We start from the raw sequence: 17628 nt of genomic DNA, 5'->3' as shown, positions 1-17628 counted from the left end.
TATGGCGTTGATTTATGGGGTCTTTCCGCACATGTTAAACAAATGTTGCTACTACAAAAGAGAGAGCTATTCGCTCTCTTTCTGATATACCACCCCATGATCCCTGCAAACCCTTTTTTTAATGGGTATGGAATCATGACTGTGTTTAGTGTAAATATCTTTATGGCTCTGGGTCATGTGAAGGTTAATCTAGAAATTTACCAATTAGGATCTCACATGCATAACTACACCACAAGGGGTTAAGCGAATCTAAATACTCCTTATTGTAGATTGTCATCAACTTACAACACATTTCATTATATGAACATACGACTGCATCCCTAGCTATCTGCCCACTCAGTTATTATTATTATCACAATTATCGAATGCAGATATTTCATTATTGCGAGGAGCCAAACACTCCAGCAGTTATCGTTCGTTGCCCCGTTGTTGAGGGCTCAATCATTTATTTGTTATAAATGTTCAACTTCATCCGGGTTCATAGAATCATGAGAAATCAGCCAAACCTCTGATAAGTATTTTTAGTCTAGAGAATAAGCTTGAATATATCTTGAATCTGAGCACTTTCCTTTAACGATGATTCTCTTCGGGACCCTTCCAAAGTGAATCCGACAGTGTCAGTTGTGACATTCATTCTATTTGAAAATCGTAAAATGAATTTGAGCGAAGAAACACTTTAAAGAAAATATATTTATTTGTTATAAATGTTCAAGAGACTGAAATATTTGCGATTCCTTTAAAAATAAGGAATATGGCAGACAAAAATAAAAGGCCACAAATGAGGAGAGGAAAGGGAAAATCAACGAAGAAGAAGGAATGCCTGCTCCTTTAAGTTTGATGATTATTTTTTCTTTCTGAATCACAGCATGAATGGGAGCCGTCTCCGGTGCGTTGTGCTCGCTTCTCGATGACTTCGGGTGAAACGGTTTTCAAATCATATGCCCATCCAATCTTAGCAAAGAAGTCGATGAAAGCCGTCGTACTGTTTAACGAATAATCACCCAACTCCGCCGTCTTGTAGTCCCAGGGAAACACGTGGTGGTAGTTATGCCAGCCCTCGCCCATTGCCAGGAAGGATACCAACCTGTTTTGCGATGGATTTATACTCCTAGAGGAAATAGAACATCATTAGTACCAGTCGTAAAGGCTGGAAACGCGTCAATTGTATCCTTGTATCGCATTCCAGAAATATATTCCTCCTTAATATCTCCGAAAGGCTTTTTCAATTACAGGATTGGCTTTCTAGTCAGATAAATGGCATTATAAAACGCACCTTCGTATTATAAATGCCTTAATTTGTATTTGTTCCATCTAGCTCATTTTCATAGGCAAGTTAAAACTTTCTCAACGCTTTACAGCCTTTCTATGTCCTATGTGTACTAGCTTTCCCCTTTGCGAATCTCTCTTTTTTCATCCTTTCTTTAACTTCATATTTAACGTTCCAGTCATCTGCTTATCTCCTATTCCAATTGGAAAGTGTTCCTTTTATTTATACAAAACCCCTCGGAATCTTCTCCTTTCTCAGTTCATTATCCTTGAAAATATTAAACGACGTAAGTTGATATGCCCAATTATTAAACAATGCCCACTTTCTTTTATTTAAAATAGTGTATTTCATTTTCGTTCTGAATGAGATTACACGCCTTCTTTTTATTGCCCTCATTCATCTTCTAATATGCTATGAATGTGTTTCACATATAAATTATGCTATAAATTCTGTTTTCCTGTTGATAAATATGAAAAAGAGCTGTAAAAGCTGGAACTAAGTAATTCCAATATTGTTAGAATTGCGAATTGATAAAAGGTCCGTGCTTCCTATGGTGGGACGAAAAATCGTTTCTTTCGAAATTACTTTCACGGTAGTATTCATAAGTTGGGACTCATTATCAAACTAAAGTGCGCTAACGTTGGGGTGGGTCGTAACAACTCCTTCCTTTGCCTACGCGGCGTCCAAGTTGTCCGGTCTGAGTTAGCCTGCAAAATCGCCATTTTTCGAATTCTTTGCGTGATCCATCGCAATAGGTATCGCAAATAAGGGTCAATTTTGCAGCCACTCAGATCATGATCTTATACTAATGTGTGTGTGTAAAATGGAATCATGACTATAAAATGTAAAATTTTCTAGTCACAAAACAAGCTTATAACAAATTTCACAAAAGAAAATATTTCAATGTGTTATTTTCTGTGGTTTCGTCGACTTTCCTTCCAATGATGAGGGAAAAGTGACTCATAAGAAATACAGCTTACTTTTGCAAAACATTTTATCAATATGGAGAGAACCAGATATATATTTTTGCCAGACTATTTTTGGCAGGTCGCCACGTCTCAAGGATTCGGAGTTCCGCTAGCCGTCCGTGCCCAGCCTGACGGTGACCGTAAAACCCTCCTTTTCGGGCAGGGCAATGCTGGCCTGCGGGGCATCAAGGCCTGCGATCGTAGGGGAAAGAAAACTGGAAACTTCAAAAACAGAACGCTTCGTCTAAATATTTACTCCTGGCCTTTCGCTTGTCAGAGGACTTCTCTTATCATCCCGTTTGGCGCTTTTGCGAAAGAAAACTATGCGCACATGTGAACACACACTTATTTTTCCTTAGAAGCCATTTTCATAAACATTTAAAACAAATGCTTTAACAAATTATTATTACGACAAATGCCTAAATAAAAAATACTCGGCGCCTTGCCCAGTTTTGGTGATGCCTGGGAAATTGAGTGCATTTTTTACTAACATACGTGCAAATGGGAAAATATTTTTTGCGGCTCAAATACAAAGATGAAACTCAAAAGAAAGACCGATTCCTTGCAGAATAGAATGCTACAGCGAAACCTTCGAGCATTTGGACACAGAAATGACTCTACAAACCATTTCCAGAACAAAATAATTTTATGAAATGATCTTGTGATATCGTAAAAACCTTGGAAATATGTTAAAATTCATTCAAATAGTAGTAGTAGTATTTAGGGGAGGCGACCGACTGCTGAGGTCATTTGCGCCATAGGGGATGGACAGGAAAGGATGAAGGGTGGAGAGAAACCCGTCGTCGGCATTAGCTTACTGTTAACGAAAGGCGCCAAGGGGTCCGCAGCTTAACGTCCCATCCGACGGACGGCGTACTCACTCAAAGTGCATATATGTCATTAAAACAAGACTTAAATTGTAGGAAACTGATGTAAATAATTTAGAAATTTGAGAACTTGAATTTAGGGCTATGATAATTTAGATTGGATTTTTTACTGCTACAATTGATTCTGTATGAAATTATTACGTAATCTACCGGTTAAGGTAGGTTTTGGATGGATACAACTGCCAAATAAATATCTTGTCTCTCCTAACAAAGCGCAACCCCACATTCTATTCTAAAACATGACCCTCTTCATTTCCTCCCTCCCTTATCCCATCCTATATCCCTATCCTGTTCCTGCCCATTTCTCGTTTGCTTAACATTCTCCCCTCTATTAAAGCCTTCAAAATCCCACTGCCGATCAATACGCCCGTCATTCATTTTTCCTGCCTCCTCAGGATTTCTCCCAACAATCCCCTCCCCTCGTCCACCTTACCTAGCACTTCCTCATTTGTTTTCTTTTCGGTCCATTTCACCTTCTCCATCCTTCTCCACACCCACATTTCAAAAGCCTTCAGTGTCTATCCTCCTGCTTCAATGACCACGTTTCTGCGCCGTACATAACTACGCTCCATATCAAAGTTTTGACCAGCCTTTCCCTAAAATCTTTACGTACCATCGAGTCCATCCTCCTAGTGAAAGCCTCTTTGCAATTATTCTCCTTACATCTCTAGTTCTTTGTCCATTTCGGTCCAAAACACTTCCGAGATACGTAAACTGTTCCACCTGCTCTCGTTTTTGCCCTCCTATTTTAATAATGATAATTAATTACTTTTACACATTCAAATAAGTAGAGAAAACCATGATTTCGCGACTACTTCCAGTTCTTATTGCTCCCAGTGTGAGATAATTTATGAGAGATTCCGATAAAATTCCGATGTCCTACATTGACCGCAAGATCTCCGTATCAATTCTAGTTGGTCGAGTTTTCCATATTGCAGGAGGCATGTTTGCAGTAACTTCTCAGATCGATTGATTCTCCCATTGTTTGTCCGTTTAGAAAGAGATGCCTTTGCATCTTAGTAGATTGCAGAGACAGGGGACTTAAGTTGTATGATATTATGCAGAGCGGAAAAATTGCGACACTTACTTGTCATATGGTTTGAAACCCCAAAGATGCGCTGCACTGTTGACACACCACGTGAAATTGAGTCCTATTATGTAGCGAAGGGTTCCCAGTAGCACGAAGGAACGGATCCATGGTTCACCCCAAAAAATAACAGGAACCGCAACGGGTATGAGGAAACAGAAGATTATTTTTATAGGGAGAAAGTACCTGGAAAAAGAAAAAAGACATAAATACAATTATAAATAACATTTATATGAAGTTAGCACTCGCGGAAACACACAGAAACACACAAAAAAGAAAAGAAACTTACTAGTTTCCAAATTTTGGTGGTACAAGCCACCTTTACCAAGGCAGAGAAGGAGGGAAGGGCAATTCCTTCCTTCTCTTCAATGAGAAAGGTGGTTTGTACCACCGAAAATTCGAAAAATAGTGAGTTCCTTTTCTTTTTCCTGTGTTTTTTTCCGCTAGTGCTAACTTCATATACATTATTATTTACATCCATGAGACTTACACATAAGTAATAAGTTATATATATATATATATATATATATATATATCCCTCCCCGGACTACAACCTTGACGTGGTGGAAGGGCTTGTGCGTTCCGATGACCCCTAGAGCTGTGCTGGCGGGAGTAATAATTATTGCTCCTGGTAGGGTCACCCATGCCAGATAGGTCGAAGGTTAAGCCAGACGAAAGGTAGTCCACGCAGCGTCTGTTCCTGAGTGAGGCGACTAAAAAGGCGTCGGACCCCAGTGGGGGGGCCATTAAGTGATGGTGTCACGTTAAAAACACTTTCGAGGAAGGAAACGCAAAACCACCTCAATTATCATTCCCAAGATTTAAATGATGGACAATACAGAGATTTTGAGTCCTGGCAACTACGGGGCTCGGCCCAATCGGCCGTGTGTCGTGCCCGGCAGCGGGGGAGGCAAGGCTTCCGCGGTCGTCATCCCACGAAACCCTTGCAAGGGAAAACCAGCAGCAGCAGGACAGAAGATGCAGGAGCAGAAGACCACATTAGTTAGAATAGGAACGTGGAATGTTAGGACAGTGATGAGGACAGGAAAATTGGAGAATGTTTAGCGAGAGATGGGAAGGGGAAAAATAGATATTTTAGGTCTATGCGAGGTAAGATGGAAGGATAGTGGGGATTACTGGAGTGATAATTATAGAATAATATATAGCGGCGGGGACGAGAGCCAACGAGGGGTTGCCATAGTATTAAATGAAGAGGTAGGAAGAAGCGTAGTCAACATAGAGCAGGTAACGGAGAGATTATTACTAGTAGAGATAAAAGCAGAACCGACGAGCTTGGTTATTATTCAGGTATACATGCCACCGAGCAACCATAAAAAAAAGAGGTCGATAGGATATACGATCGACATAGGATCGAGGACATAATCGCGTGTGTTCCTGCAGGGAAACATTCGATAGTGATGGGGGATTGGAATGCGACGGTAGGCAAAGGAAGAGATGGTGATGAGGTCGGGGACTACGGTTTAGGCACGAGGAATGACCGCGGGGAGAAAGCAGTTGAGTTCTGCAGGATACAGGGGTTAGTCATTACCAACACTTGGTTTAGACCCCACAAAAGACGCAGGTATACATGGAAAATACCAGGTGACTCAGAAAGGTATCAGCTAGATTATATCCTGGTTAGACACAGGTTTAGGAACAGTGTGATAAATTCGCAAAGCTTCCCGGGAGTGGATGCGGGCTTTGACCACAATTTAGTTGTTATGAAATGTAGCGTCCATTTCAAAAAGATAAGGCAGGGGCGGCGAGTTAGAAAATGGAATATAGAAGCATTAAATGGTTTGAAGATGAAGGAATACAAACAGGCGGTAGAAGAAATCATGGAGGATGGTAAAGAGCTAAGTACTATCGAAGAAAAATGGGAATGTATCAAGAAGGGGTTGTCTAAAGCAGCAAAAGACACTATTGGAACCGTTAACGCTAAAAGGACTAGGAAACCATGGATCACGGATGAGATGATTATAAAGACGGATGATCGGAGAAAATGGAAGATTGTAAATACATAGTTAGGCAAAATGAATTACAAAGAATTAAACAACAAATTGAGGCAGGCAACAAATAAAGCAAAAGAAGCTTGGTGGAAGACGCAGTGCGAAGATATGGAAAGTCTACAGAGGAAGGGTGAAATCGGTGCGCTGTACAGCAAAGTTAAATCTTTATCGGGAAGTAAGAAAGGGAGATCAAAGATAAAAGTTAGAGATAAGGCGGGTAAGGTAATACTTGACGCAGGGAAGATCTAAGAGAGATGGAAGGAATATATAGAAGAACTGTATAGTAAAGAGCTTAGACCAAAAAAGTTAGACATAGGAAAGGAACATGACGTAGAGGAAGATAGCTTAGGTCCAGGCATACTAGACAATGAGATAGAAAGGGCATTAAGGGAGATGAAACTAAATAAGGCCGTGGTGGTGGATAACATTACCGTGGAAGTTTTAAAATGCTTAGGAAAATGTGGGAGGAAGAGGCTATATGGGCTGATCCGTAGTATTTATGAGGAGGGAATCTGGCCGGAAGACTTTGTGAGATCAGTTTTATTTCCTATTCCGAAAAAGGTAAAGGCTACATCATGTGAAAACTACAGGATGATAAGTTTGATATCCCACGCAGCAAAAGTTGTTCTCAGGATCATAAACAAAAGGATAGAGAGTAGGGCAAATGATTACTTAGGGGATGATCAGTTTGGGTTTAGGAAGGGGAGAGGTACGCGTGATGCCATTGCAGTAATGAGATTTTTAATCGAGAGGAATATAGAACACATCCAGGAAGTATTTGCCTGTTTCGCAGATTTCGAAAAAGCGTTTGATAGAGTGAATTGGTAGAAAATAATGAGTATATTGCAAAAAATAGGAATAGATTGGAGGGAAAGGAGGCTAATCCGCAACCTGTTCATGTCTCAGACTGCTCAGGTGCGGGTGGGGAACAGGGAGTCCTGATGAACTCTGTCACCATCTCTTCCTTCGCCTACCGTCACATTCCAGTCCCCCATCACTATCAGATGTTTCCCTGCAGGAACACACGCGATTATGTCCTCTAACTGATCGTATATCCTATCGACCTCTTCTTCCTTATGGTTGCTCGGTGGCATGTATACCTGAATAATAACCAAGTTCGTCGGTTCTGCTTTTATCTCAACTAGTATTATTCTATCCGTTACCTGCTCTATGTTGACTACGCTTCTTCCTACCTCTTCATTTAATACTATGGCAACCCCTCGTTGGCTCTCGTCCCCGCCGCTGTATATTATTCTATACTTATCACTCCAGTAATCCCCGCTATCCTTCCATCTCACCTCTAATAGGCCTAAAATATCGATATTTCCCCTTCCCATCTCTCGCTTAACATTCTCCAATTTTCCTGTCCTCATCACTGTCCTAACATTCCACGTTCCTATTCTAACTAATGTGGTCTTCTGCTCCTGCATCTTCTGTCCTGCTGCTGCTGGTTTTCCCTTGCAAGGGTTTCGTGGGATGACGACCGCGGAAGCCTTGCCTCCCCCGCTGCCGGGCACGACACACGGCCGATTGGGCCGAGCCCCGTAGTTGCCAGGACTCAAAATATCTGTATAGTCCATCATGTTAATCTTGGGAATGATAATTGAGGTGGTTTCCCGTTGCCTTCCTCAATAGTGTCTTTAACGTGAATCAATCACTTATTGGCCACCCCACTGGGGTCAGACGCCATTGCAGCCGCCTCACTGAGGAACAGACGCTGCGTGGACTACCTTTCGTCTGGCTCCTAACCTTAGACCTATCTGGCATGGGTGACCCTACCAGGAGCAATAATTATTACTCCCGCCAGCACAGCTCTAGGGGTTATCGGAGCGCACAAGCCCTTCCACCACGTCAAGGTTGTAGTCCGAGGAGGGATATAATATATATATAACGATTATACGGAAAAAAATCACACAAGCGGTACAATAATGGGACGGCACAATAGAACACAAATAGATTAGCAACATTTAAAAGGACACTCACACGGCAAATTGTTCGAGCTTTCGGGCCTCTCAGAGGCCTTCTTCAAGTGAGACTCCCTTGGAGAATACTCCCTCTCAAGTCTCACTTGAAAAAGGCCTCTGAGAAGGCCGAAAGCTCGAACAACTTACCGTGTGAGTGTCCTTTTAGATGTTGCTATTCTATTTATACATATATATACATATATACATATATATATACATATATATATATTTATATTTATATATATTCCAATGAGCGCTGCTTGATGTGACAACTCGTGATTTGGAGAGACAAAATCTGCCTCCAAGCGAACTATAGATGGCGTTTAAGTCACAAGGCGACTCAAAGGGCGTTTTTCCAAATTGAATCATAAATGCTCAGCGAGCGACGTCAAGTGAGGTGGGGCTCAGTGAAGAAATATTTTCTCTTCTAGTATCACGCTATTTTTTTTTAGGTATAATCCATATTTTTTACGCGCACTCCGTCTTTGGGTTTCAGTCTGTCCGAGCTGGTGTCTAGAAATGCTTGTCAAGTGCAAGTGTAAGCCCGCAAAGTGAAAATCATGATGATGGGACTCGGTGGAATGCTCCGAAATTTTACTTTGATCTTATTTCATTTCATGGATCTTCAAAATTAGATCATCGAAGGAAAGGGTGACCTAATAACACTTTGGTATATTTGACACCAAGAAAAGTAGGGAATATTTAGCCAAGTGAAGAGTTTTTGACGAAGTGAAGTTAGATTTAAATAGTATATCGATCGAGTAAACTGGACAGAATTAATGAATGTATTGCAGAATATAGGAGTAGACTGGAGGAATAGGAGACTAATCCGCCAACACGGCCAGCCTCAGCCTGCTCAGGTGCAGATTGGGGGACGGGGAGTCCGCATGGGCAGTGTTAGGAAGAGGAAGCAGGCAGGGGCGTCCGTTATTCACTGTGCTGTCGAACGTACATGTGTAGGAAATGCTTCAAGAGCAACGGGAAGAACTGGAGATTGCGATGAGAGTCGGCAGGAAACTCATTAACTCAATTAGGTTTTCTGATGACCAAGAGTTAGTTTGCCAGTCAGCCAAGGGATTGCAAGCAGTGCTGAGTACATCGGAAAGTTTGTACGATAGTTATGGGATGAGAATTACTGTACATAAAGGAAAAGGTTTCGCGGTTTTCTAGGGAGAGGAAAGCTAAGGTAATTGTTATAATAGCAGGGCAAAAACTAGAGCAGGCGGAAGTTGCTTATCACGGAAGTGTTTGGACCTGAATGGTCAACGTAGTAGGGAAATAAGACGAAGAATTGCGTTAGGCAAAGAAGCTTTCACAAGGAGGAGGGAGTTGATGACAGGTATGTTAAGGAAAGACACTCGATAACTTTGCCTTAGAGCGTGGTTTGCTGCAGCGTGGAAACATGGTCATAGAAGCAGGATGATAGGCGTAGATTGAAGGCTTTTGAAATGTGGCTGGGATGCAAGAGTGAACTCAAAGAAAACAAATGAGGAAGCACTAGGCTTGTTGGGGAAGGAGAGGGGATTGATTGTTGGGAGAAATCATAAAGAAAGAGGAGAAATGGATGTAGAGGACTTTGATGGGATGTCGAAGAGAATGATAGAGGGGAGAACGTACGGCAAACGAAGAAGGTGCAGGAATAGGATAGGGTTGTTGGACGGAATGAAGGGTGGAAGGAAGGATTGGTGATTGAAGAGAAGTTTTTTTAACGTTTGATACTAGGTTATGTTTCGCGAAGAGAGCTGTCCTGTTTGGCATCTTGTGTCCATCCAAAACCCACTTAAACCGGTAGATTACTGATAACAATAATAATAATAAATATTTTTAGCATCTAAGTTGATTTATTTCTATTCAATATTGGTCAGTTTCACAGGGAATTATTTAATTCTTTCCATAACAAGTGTGAAAGTAACATAGGCGAAGGCCTTCTCTAGGTCGGCGGCGCAACACCCGCGGACACTGTGACTGTTGCCCCCTTCCACAAGTCAAATGATCAATGAAATTTAGCGGAAAAAACGAAGTGCAGAAATACGTAGAATTTAAAATAATTATCTTTTCCACTTGCTCTTAAGAATGCTCTTGGATTTGTGTCTCCCTTAAGGCAGAACGACCTAGGCCTGAACTTTACGATGCGTTCTCCACGCGCGGTGCACTAAAAAATAAAATTTGTCACAGTAACCCGAGAAGACCATCTCGCAGTGGGTCGTTGATGACGCAACAAGCCCAAGGGCGCAATACCGCCACCGGATTTTGCAAATGCGCCGCCGGGTCTCTGAAGATAACCATCCGCCGATTTGGGTTGCGATTCATTAGTCAAACAATTGACGGAGGAGGTGCCAAAAACAGTGGATTATCAGCCGATGGGACGAAGAGGCGGATCGCGCGGTCGACGGATAAACCGTCTCGTTCGTCGGTTCCTCGTTTCCCTACGATGGTGTAACTTCCCCCGCGGGAAATTTACCTTCCTCTCTTTAATGGCGCATGGGAATAGATGCCCGTAAAATAAGCTGTCAGCGCCCATCTGATTTCTGGAATCGGCACGGCCGGGCCAGATAGCATGAGGCGAACGTGAAATTCAATCCATCTAACGATAGGAGTATCTCTTACGCAGGTCAAGTGTCATTCGTTGGATCGGGGTGTTTTGTTAGCGATTCCCATCGCCGCAAAGCCTTTCATTTCCCTTACTCCCATCCCGCTTTCTCAAGACCTTGAGGGAAATTATTTCCTTGGTGGCGTTCTCTGTTGGCTCGTGCTGTAACTATTTGAGAAGAGGAAAAACTTCAATCTACCGCGATCTCTTTACTCCGGCGAGTGCCGGTACTCCAGGTATTTTCCCTCCCGACTCATCTTAATTAACGAAATCTGTGTACCTGATTAGGCTAAATTACTCGGATAGTCCATGCGTCGGCATCCCTCATCATCGTCCCGGAGGTTCATTACAATTGTGAAGTTTCGATTCGAGAGACGCTTTCGGCGTGCTTCTCGGTAAAATTGGGATGCGAAACTAACGACCACACTGAAATTTGATAAAGGAAGAATATCACACAATTCATACAAAACATTGGTTCGGAAATAAGCTTACAATTCCGAGATTCCGGCTGCGTTTGGCAGACAACGGTTTCGTCTCCTTTCGAGGTGGTAACTCTTTGTCGGTCAAACGCTGACCAATGCAGGCGAAATTCCGGACAAGGAATCTGATTATTTGAGACGCCTGGGAAACTTTTGTGTTTAATAATTATTATTGCTGGATAGTCTAGCGTTGAACGTCGGTTTTGGATAGACGAGGACTGAAAATATCTACATTTCTGACCCTAAGAGAACCTAACAATATACATTAACTTCCTCAACTTAATACACATAATTCTCAATACCCGATCCTCTTCAATTCCGCATACTTACGATACTACCGCTCTCCATTCCGTCCAACATGCCTATTATTTTCCTCCCCCACGTCTCTTGCCTAACATTACCCCATCTTCGAAATTTCGAAAAATTAAAATGCTTTGAGTCCATCTTTCCTGCCTCCTTCTGATTTGTCCCAAAAATCGAGCCTTCACCTCCACCATGACTAGTTCCTCTTCCCTTGTTTTCCTTTCCATCCATTTAAAATTTTCCTTGGCTGCACCCACCCACATCTCAAACGACTTACGCCTATTATCCTGCTTCAATGACCATGCTGCCGTGCCGTACATAACAACGCTCCATATCAAAGTTTTGACGAGTCTTTCTTCACATCCATACTCAACGTCCCTCTCATCAATCCCCCCCCCGCGTAACACAATTTTTATCCTTGTTCCCCTAATATTTTGGCTTACTTGATCAAAAAATTGCCAAGATAGGTAATCTACTACACCTGCTCTAGTTTTTGCTCGCCAATTCTAACGCTTAACTTGTCCTTTCCTTCCTTGATAATCTCCAAATGTTATTTCGTTTTACTTACATTTGTTTTTATACTCTGGTTATCACACTATTTTTGTGATGCGCCTAACAAAGACAGGCTAGCTAAAACTTGATGATCCCGAAATCTTGCTGATTTTATGAATTCCCCATCGACTTTCAATCTTATCTGCAATCTTTCCCACTCCTCTTTTACCATTTCCTCCACCTGTGGGTTGAAAGGCAGGGGCGTGTACCCGTCTTGCGCCACTTCATAACACTGTCAATCACGACTCTTCATCCGCCACGCACACCTAAACAGTCTGAGGGTTGGACACCGACTCCTAAAATTAACCTCTATTTCTGCAATCCGACCATCGCAGAACTAACACCTAATATGCTACCGCCTAATATGTTTATCCACGAAATATATACCTAAGATACTCAAAATCCACGAAAAAAACAGTTACACTCTGGTTATGCTCCACAGTTCTTTCTATTCATTTTATGCATATATTTCTACTTTAATAGCCGCAGCGCGATTTTATCTATTCCAAAATCCTTCTTCCATTGTAGATCCATTTCCCGAATAATATTGACCTTTTGACGTCCCAATCAAGTATGCCAGTCGGTCAATCATGATGTAAGGCACCTTCATTTAGTAATATTCTCTTTTCATGTATAAACACACTAGTCTAATGCATTTTCCGTAGACCCTCAAGGTATTCTTGAATCTCTCCAGGTTTCATTAATGATTTCCCTCTCGCACCTCCCACAGTGCATAAAGACTTTCACTTCCTATTTCCCTAGAGGTAAAGCCTTTGGTTTGCTTCACGTTGCATATTTCACTTGTCCTCTTTGAAATCTCAATATGCTCGCACTGCGTACTCCCAACGCCACTTATGCTCTATAATCGTTTTCACCTAAGTTCATTATTTATTTCTTTGTCTTTCCTTCTACCTAATTCTGCGTAACATTCTTCCATTTCCGTCTCTCGCCTATATTCCTAATCAACTCGTCTGTAATCCTAGGTTTTCTTCTCCTCTCCCGTTCGCCACTTTTTTTTGCACTTGCATTTGTGAGATATTCCGCTAATTGTTCTAGTGTACCCGTCTCCCTGTTCTCACATAAATGTTTCCATCCCCACCTGGTACTGCTCCCTTTTCGTCCCGTTCATTGCTTCTGCATCCATTCCCTCATTTCTCTTACATTTTCTAACCTCCTGAACCCGACGTTGCACTTTAGTGGACACCATATCACGATCTGAAGCCGCATCCACTCCCGGGAATCTATTGAGTTGATTACGCCGCTCGTAAACCTACGCCAAATCATAATATAGCCTCGCTCAGACGGCTCTGAAAACCCGGATCATTTCCACGTTCACCAACGCCTAATGTCATGTTTAAACCAATAGTCAGCAATTGTTGAATCATTTCTTCTACAATTGTTAAATAAAGTCTCCTAGCTGCTTCCTCCCCTCAGACATTCTTGGTTCCTAAAACGTAGTCCCCCCGACCCCACTCACGTCTCCTCCTTTGCATACCGCCGCATTCTAATTCCACATCTCAACCAAATAATTCCTTCCAGGAACACCCGTAATTATTCCATCCAAGTAAACGAATTCCTTATCTATTTCTCTTTAAGTGCAATTTATTACCATCATGTAAATTGAAAAGAAAAAAGAAGTTACGTCGCCGCACCCTGTACGTCTGAATAATGATAAAAATCTTTGGTTCAGTTGTTAACTCTACGAATAATATTTTTTACACTCACCTGCGATATGTTAACAGCGTTTCATCCTATTTTTGGTCATTACCACTGCCACCAATCGCAGGCTCTCTTCCCCACAGCAGTGCAATAGTCTTTTTTTACTCAAGTACGCCTCGCCTAGCCTTCCATTTCAAATCGCATAGTACGAAAAAAAAGATTTCCTTTGACCATCTTCCGGTTTATATTTTCTGATTTTCTTGTCCGCAACGTCATCTTCACATTTCAAGTCCCTATTTTAAATGGTTCACTTCTCTTCTGTGCCTTATTCTCTACTGCTGATGCCGATTTTACTTAGCAAATAGTTCTTATGATGACGACCGCGGAGGCCTTGCCTCTCCCACTGCCGAGTACGGCACACGGCCCAGCGGGAGAATCCTCGTAGTTGGTAGGAATGATTTCATAATTTTTCCATCATAATTGCTCGGGATAAATTGAGGTGGTTTCTCGTTATCTTACTCAATAGAGGTTTAAATGTAAGAACATTAATCAAATGCTGTGCAATCAGCTGAGGGTCACGCTGGCTGAGGGTCAGACGCCTTTGCAGCTGCCTCGGTGAGGAACAGACGCTGCGCCTTTAGCCTGGCTCCTACCCTTCGCGTTGTCTGGCCGTACCATTTATTGTTTGTCTCTAGGGGGGAGGGGTCATCAAAACACGCAAGCTAATCCATCATTTGAGGTTTAATATACGTGAATAATATCGGGAAATTGTAATCACTATACACTTTTAAGTCGATTAATTTGCGAATATTTGACGTAACTCCACCTCCGCTGAGAAAGTATCGCTGAGTACTCTGAAGAAATGCACATTTTACTCGGTCCCATTCTTTTCCTACAGCCCACACTAATTCGTAGACAATGCACCACGGGTGAATTAATTCTTCGTTAGTTGGCGCGCAACAAAAAAGCGTAGAAAAAAATAATGCGCGGGACGAAATAGTGCGTGGAACATTAGCAATTGTGTTTCCACGCAACGGGGACCATTCTTTTGTTCCCACCGCACCCCAATGTCCCCCCCCCTCCCAACTACAATTTAGTGTGACGACAACGTCGGACGGGAGGCTGCCTGCGTCTCATCCGCCCAACCCCCCCCCCCCGGGGGCTCGCAACCCTCCCCTCCATCGCCGCCCTGCCCTGTCCTTCCCCCGCCAAACCCCGTCCACCGCCATGGGCCTCGTCCTTCGCGGGGAAAGCGCGCATCCAGCGTTTTGCACCGCTCCTTTTCTCCGCACAGCACCCCCCACCCTCACCCCCGCCTCCCCTTTCCCCCCGCCGACTCCCCCCCCCGCCGACCCCCCCCCCGCCGACCCCCCCCCCCGCCGCCGGAGCACGTAGCTCCCGTTTCATCCGGGAGCAGAGTCCTTCCTCCTTCCTAGTTTTGCCTACCCACGTCATCCTTTTCGAGGGATAACCGACAAGGACATTCCCAAGAGCAGCGTATGCAGCGAACAGCATGATGGGAAAAGGTGTGATAACTCATTTGTTGGCACGTGTGCCAAATGGCTTGCGCTTCGATAAGGGAATGTTACCCCTGAAAAGATCCTACCTTTAGTCCCGAAAATTTCCGAAATGCAGAGTCACCTTATATATATATATATATATATATATATATACACACACACATATATGGTATATATAAATGCATATATGGTACATATATATATATATACGAGGGTCATCCGGAAAGTAGTACCCGTTCGTGAAATAAAGACACAAAAGTAAATATTAACAAACATAAAAAATTTTATTTGAAAGAGGATACTTTAAACTACTTCTCAACATAATCTCCAAGCAAATTAAGGCATTTGTCATAACGTGTGACAAGTTTCTGTATTCCTGCTGCATAGTCCTTCGCCGCCAGCTCATTGAGATACGCGAGGGACCCATCTTGCACAAATTTTTGCATAATGCAGATGGTGTTTAACAATTTCATGAACAATTGTTCGAGAAACATTGGGAAAATGCTCACAGATGTCATCAATTGTGACGCGCCGATCGTTCCTCACGAATTCGTCAACTGAGCTCACCAGTTGGTCTGTAATGACAGACGGTCTCCCCGAACGCTCATCGTCGTGTGTGTTCCCCCTCCCCATGTTGAAGTTGCGACACCACCGCCGAACAGACGACTCGTCCATTACATTGTCTCCATACACCTCCTTTAATTGGCGATGAATATCACATGGGCGAACGTTTCTTGCATTGAGGAATTTAATCACTGCCCTCACTTCACAACTGGCGGCGTTCTCAATTTTTTTAAACATTGTAAACAATCACAGAAACAACACAGGCAATGCTAGCGTCACGCAACTTGGCTCAGAGAAGGCAGACAAGCCACTGAAGCTATCTGACCTCGTCCAGCGGCTACTCGCGTCGTCAGCACTTCATGCGGCACGAACGGGTACTACTTTCCGGATGACCCTCGTACATACATACATGGTGTATATATATATATATATATATATATATATATATATATATATATATATATATATATATATATATATATATATATATATATATATATATATATATATATATATACACACACACACACGATGCCATAATAAAATTTGGCAGAGAGGTTTCCAACGCCATTTAGACAGGGCATCTAATACCTGTTGTTTCTTTTTTCAGCCTACCAGGTATGCAATAGAGTGTGCAGCGATTATGAGATAAACTGTATGCTGAAACGCGATTTCAAAAGGGAAATTCTGTTGAGCATGTGGTTATTAATGTATCGGCAAAGGTCCCTTGGATGCAGAAATACGTGTACACTTCAGATTTCATTAACATGAACGCCTTGATCATTGAAATTGGTCGTTCAATAAGTCCTCGGAAAGAAACATCGGAAAAATATATTTTGCGTAGAATTTTTTATCATTTTTGTGCATAATCACTTTTTCCATCGATACACTTTTACCAGCCTTTCCCCCTTTTTACGCCCTCAAAAAAGCAAGATTTCGTAATGTTCCCAACATAGGCATTGACCTCCTCACTCAACGTCAATTGTTTTCCGCCGAGAGGTTTTTGCAAGTTAGGACTAAAAAGAGTCACGGAAGGCCAAATATGATGAATACAGTAGGTGTACTGATTATTTCAAATTTAACTCCATAATTTTCGCCATCGAAACTACGCAAGTATGTTCCCGTGCAATGTCTTGATGGAAGACGGTTTTTTTCTTTGCCAATGAGGACGTTTTTTACTGATTTCTTCGCTCAAACGGTACAATAACGACGCATAATACCTACTCTATATTTTTCTATTCCCTCCCATGGACTACAACCTTGAGGTGGTGGAAGGGCTCGTGCGTTGCGATGACCCCTAGAGCTGTGCTGGCGGGAGCAATGATAATGGCTCCTGGTAGGGTCACCCATGCCAGATAGGTCGGAGATTAGGAGCCAGACGAAAGGCAGTCCGCGCGGCGTCTGTTCCTCAGTGAGGTGACTACAAAGGCGTTGGACCCCAGTGGGGCGGCCAGTAAGTGACGGTGTCACGTTAAAAACACTTCCGAGGAAGGCAACGCGAAACCACCTCAATTATCATTCCCAAGATTTAAATGATGAAACCTACAGAGATGCAGGTGTATCTCTATAGTGTCCACCAGTATGTATGTATTTATATATATACATATATATATGTATAATATATATGTAACATATATCATATACTTATATATATATATATATATATATATATATATATATATATATATATATATATATATATATTTATATTTATATTGATATTTATAGATGATTTCGCCGAAGTAACACGGAAGTGTTGAATAACACACTTTGACAGCA

The 17628-nt window shown here is 42.3% G+C and overlaps 1 protein-coding gene across 1 annotated transcript in view; it reads right to left on the bottom strand.

Annotated features, from left to right (window-relative positions):
• Positions 1-780: 780 nt before the first annotated feature.
• The window catches only part of LOC139687048 (acyl-CoA Delta-9 desaturase-like), a gene marked incomplete at its 5' end in the record, with an annotated part of 46075 nt that continues 29227 nt past the window's right edge, over positions 781-17628 (bottom strand). The window contains 2 exons of the mRNA XM_071584152.1: positions 781-1108; positions 4210-4395. Coding sequence (XP_071440253.1) covers positions 829-1108; positions 4210-4395 — 466 coding nt within the window. The remainder of the gene's footprint in view (positions 1109-4209; positions 4396-17628) is intronic.

This window comes from Hetaerina americana, unplaced genomic scaffold, assembly GCF_022747635.1.
Source record: "Hetaerina americana unplaced genomic scaffold, ioHetAmer1.1.p SCAF_16, whole genome shotgun sequence".
Taxonomy (NCBI): Eukaryota; Metazoa; Arthropoda; class Insecta; order Odonata; family Calopterygidae; genus Hetaerina; species Hetaerina americana.
This window is presented reverse-complemented; position numbering and strand designations above follow the sequence as displayed.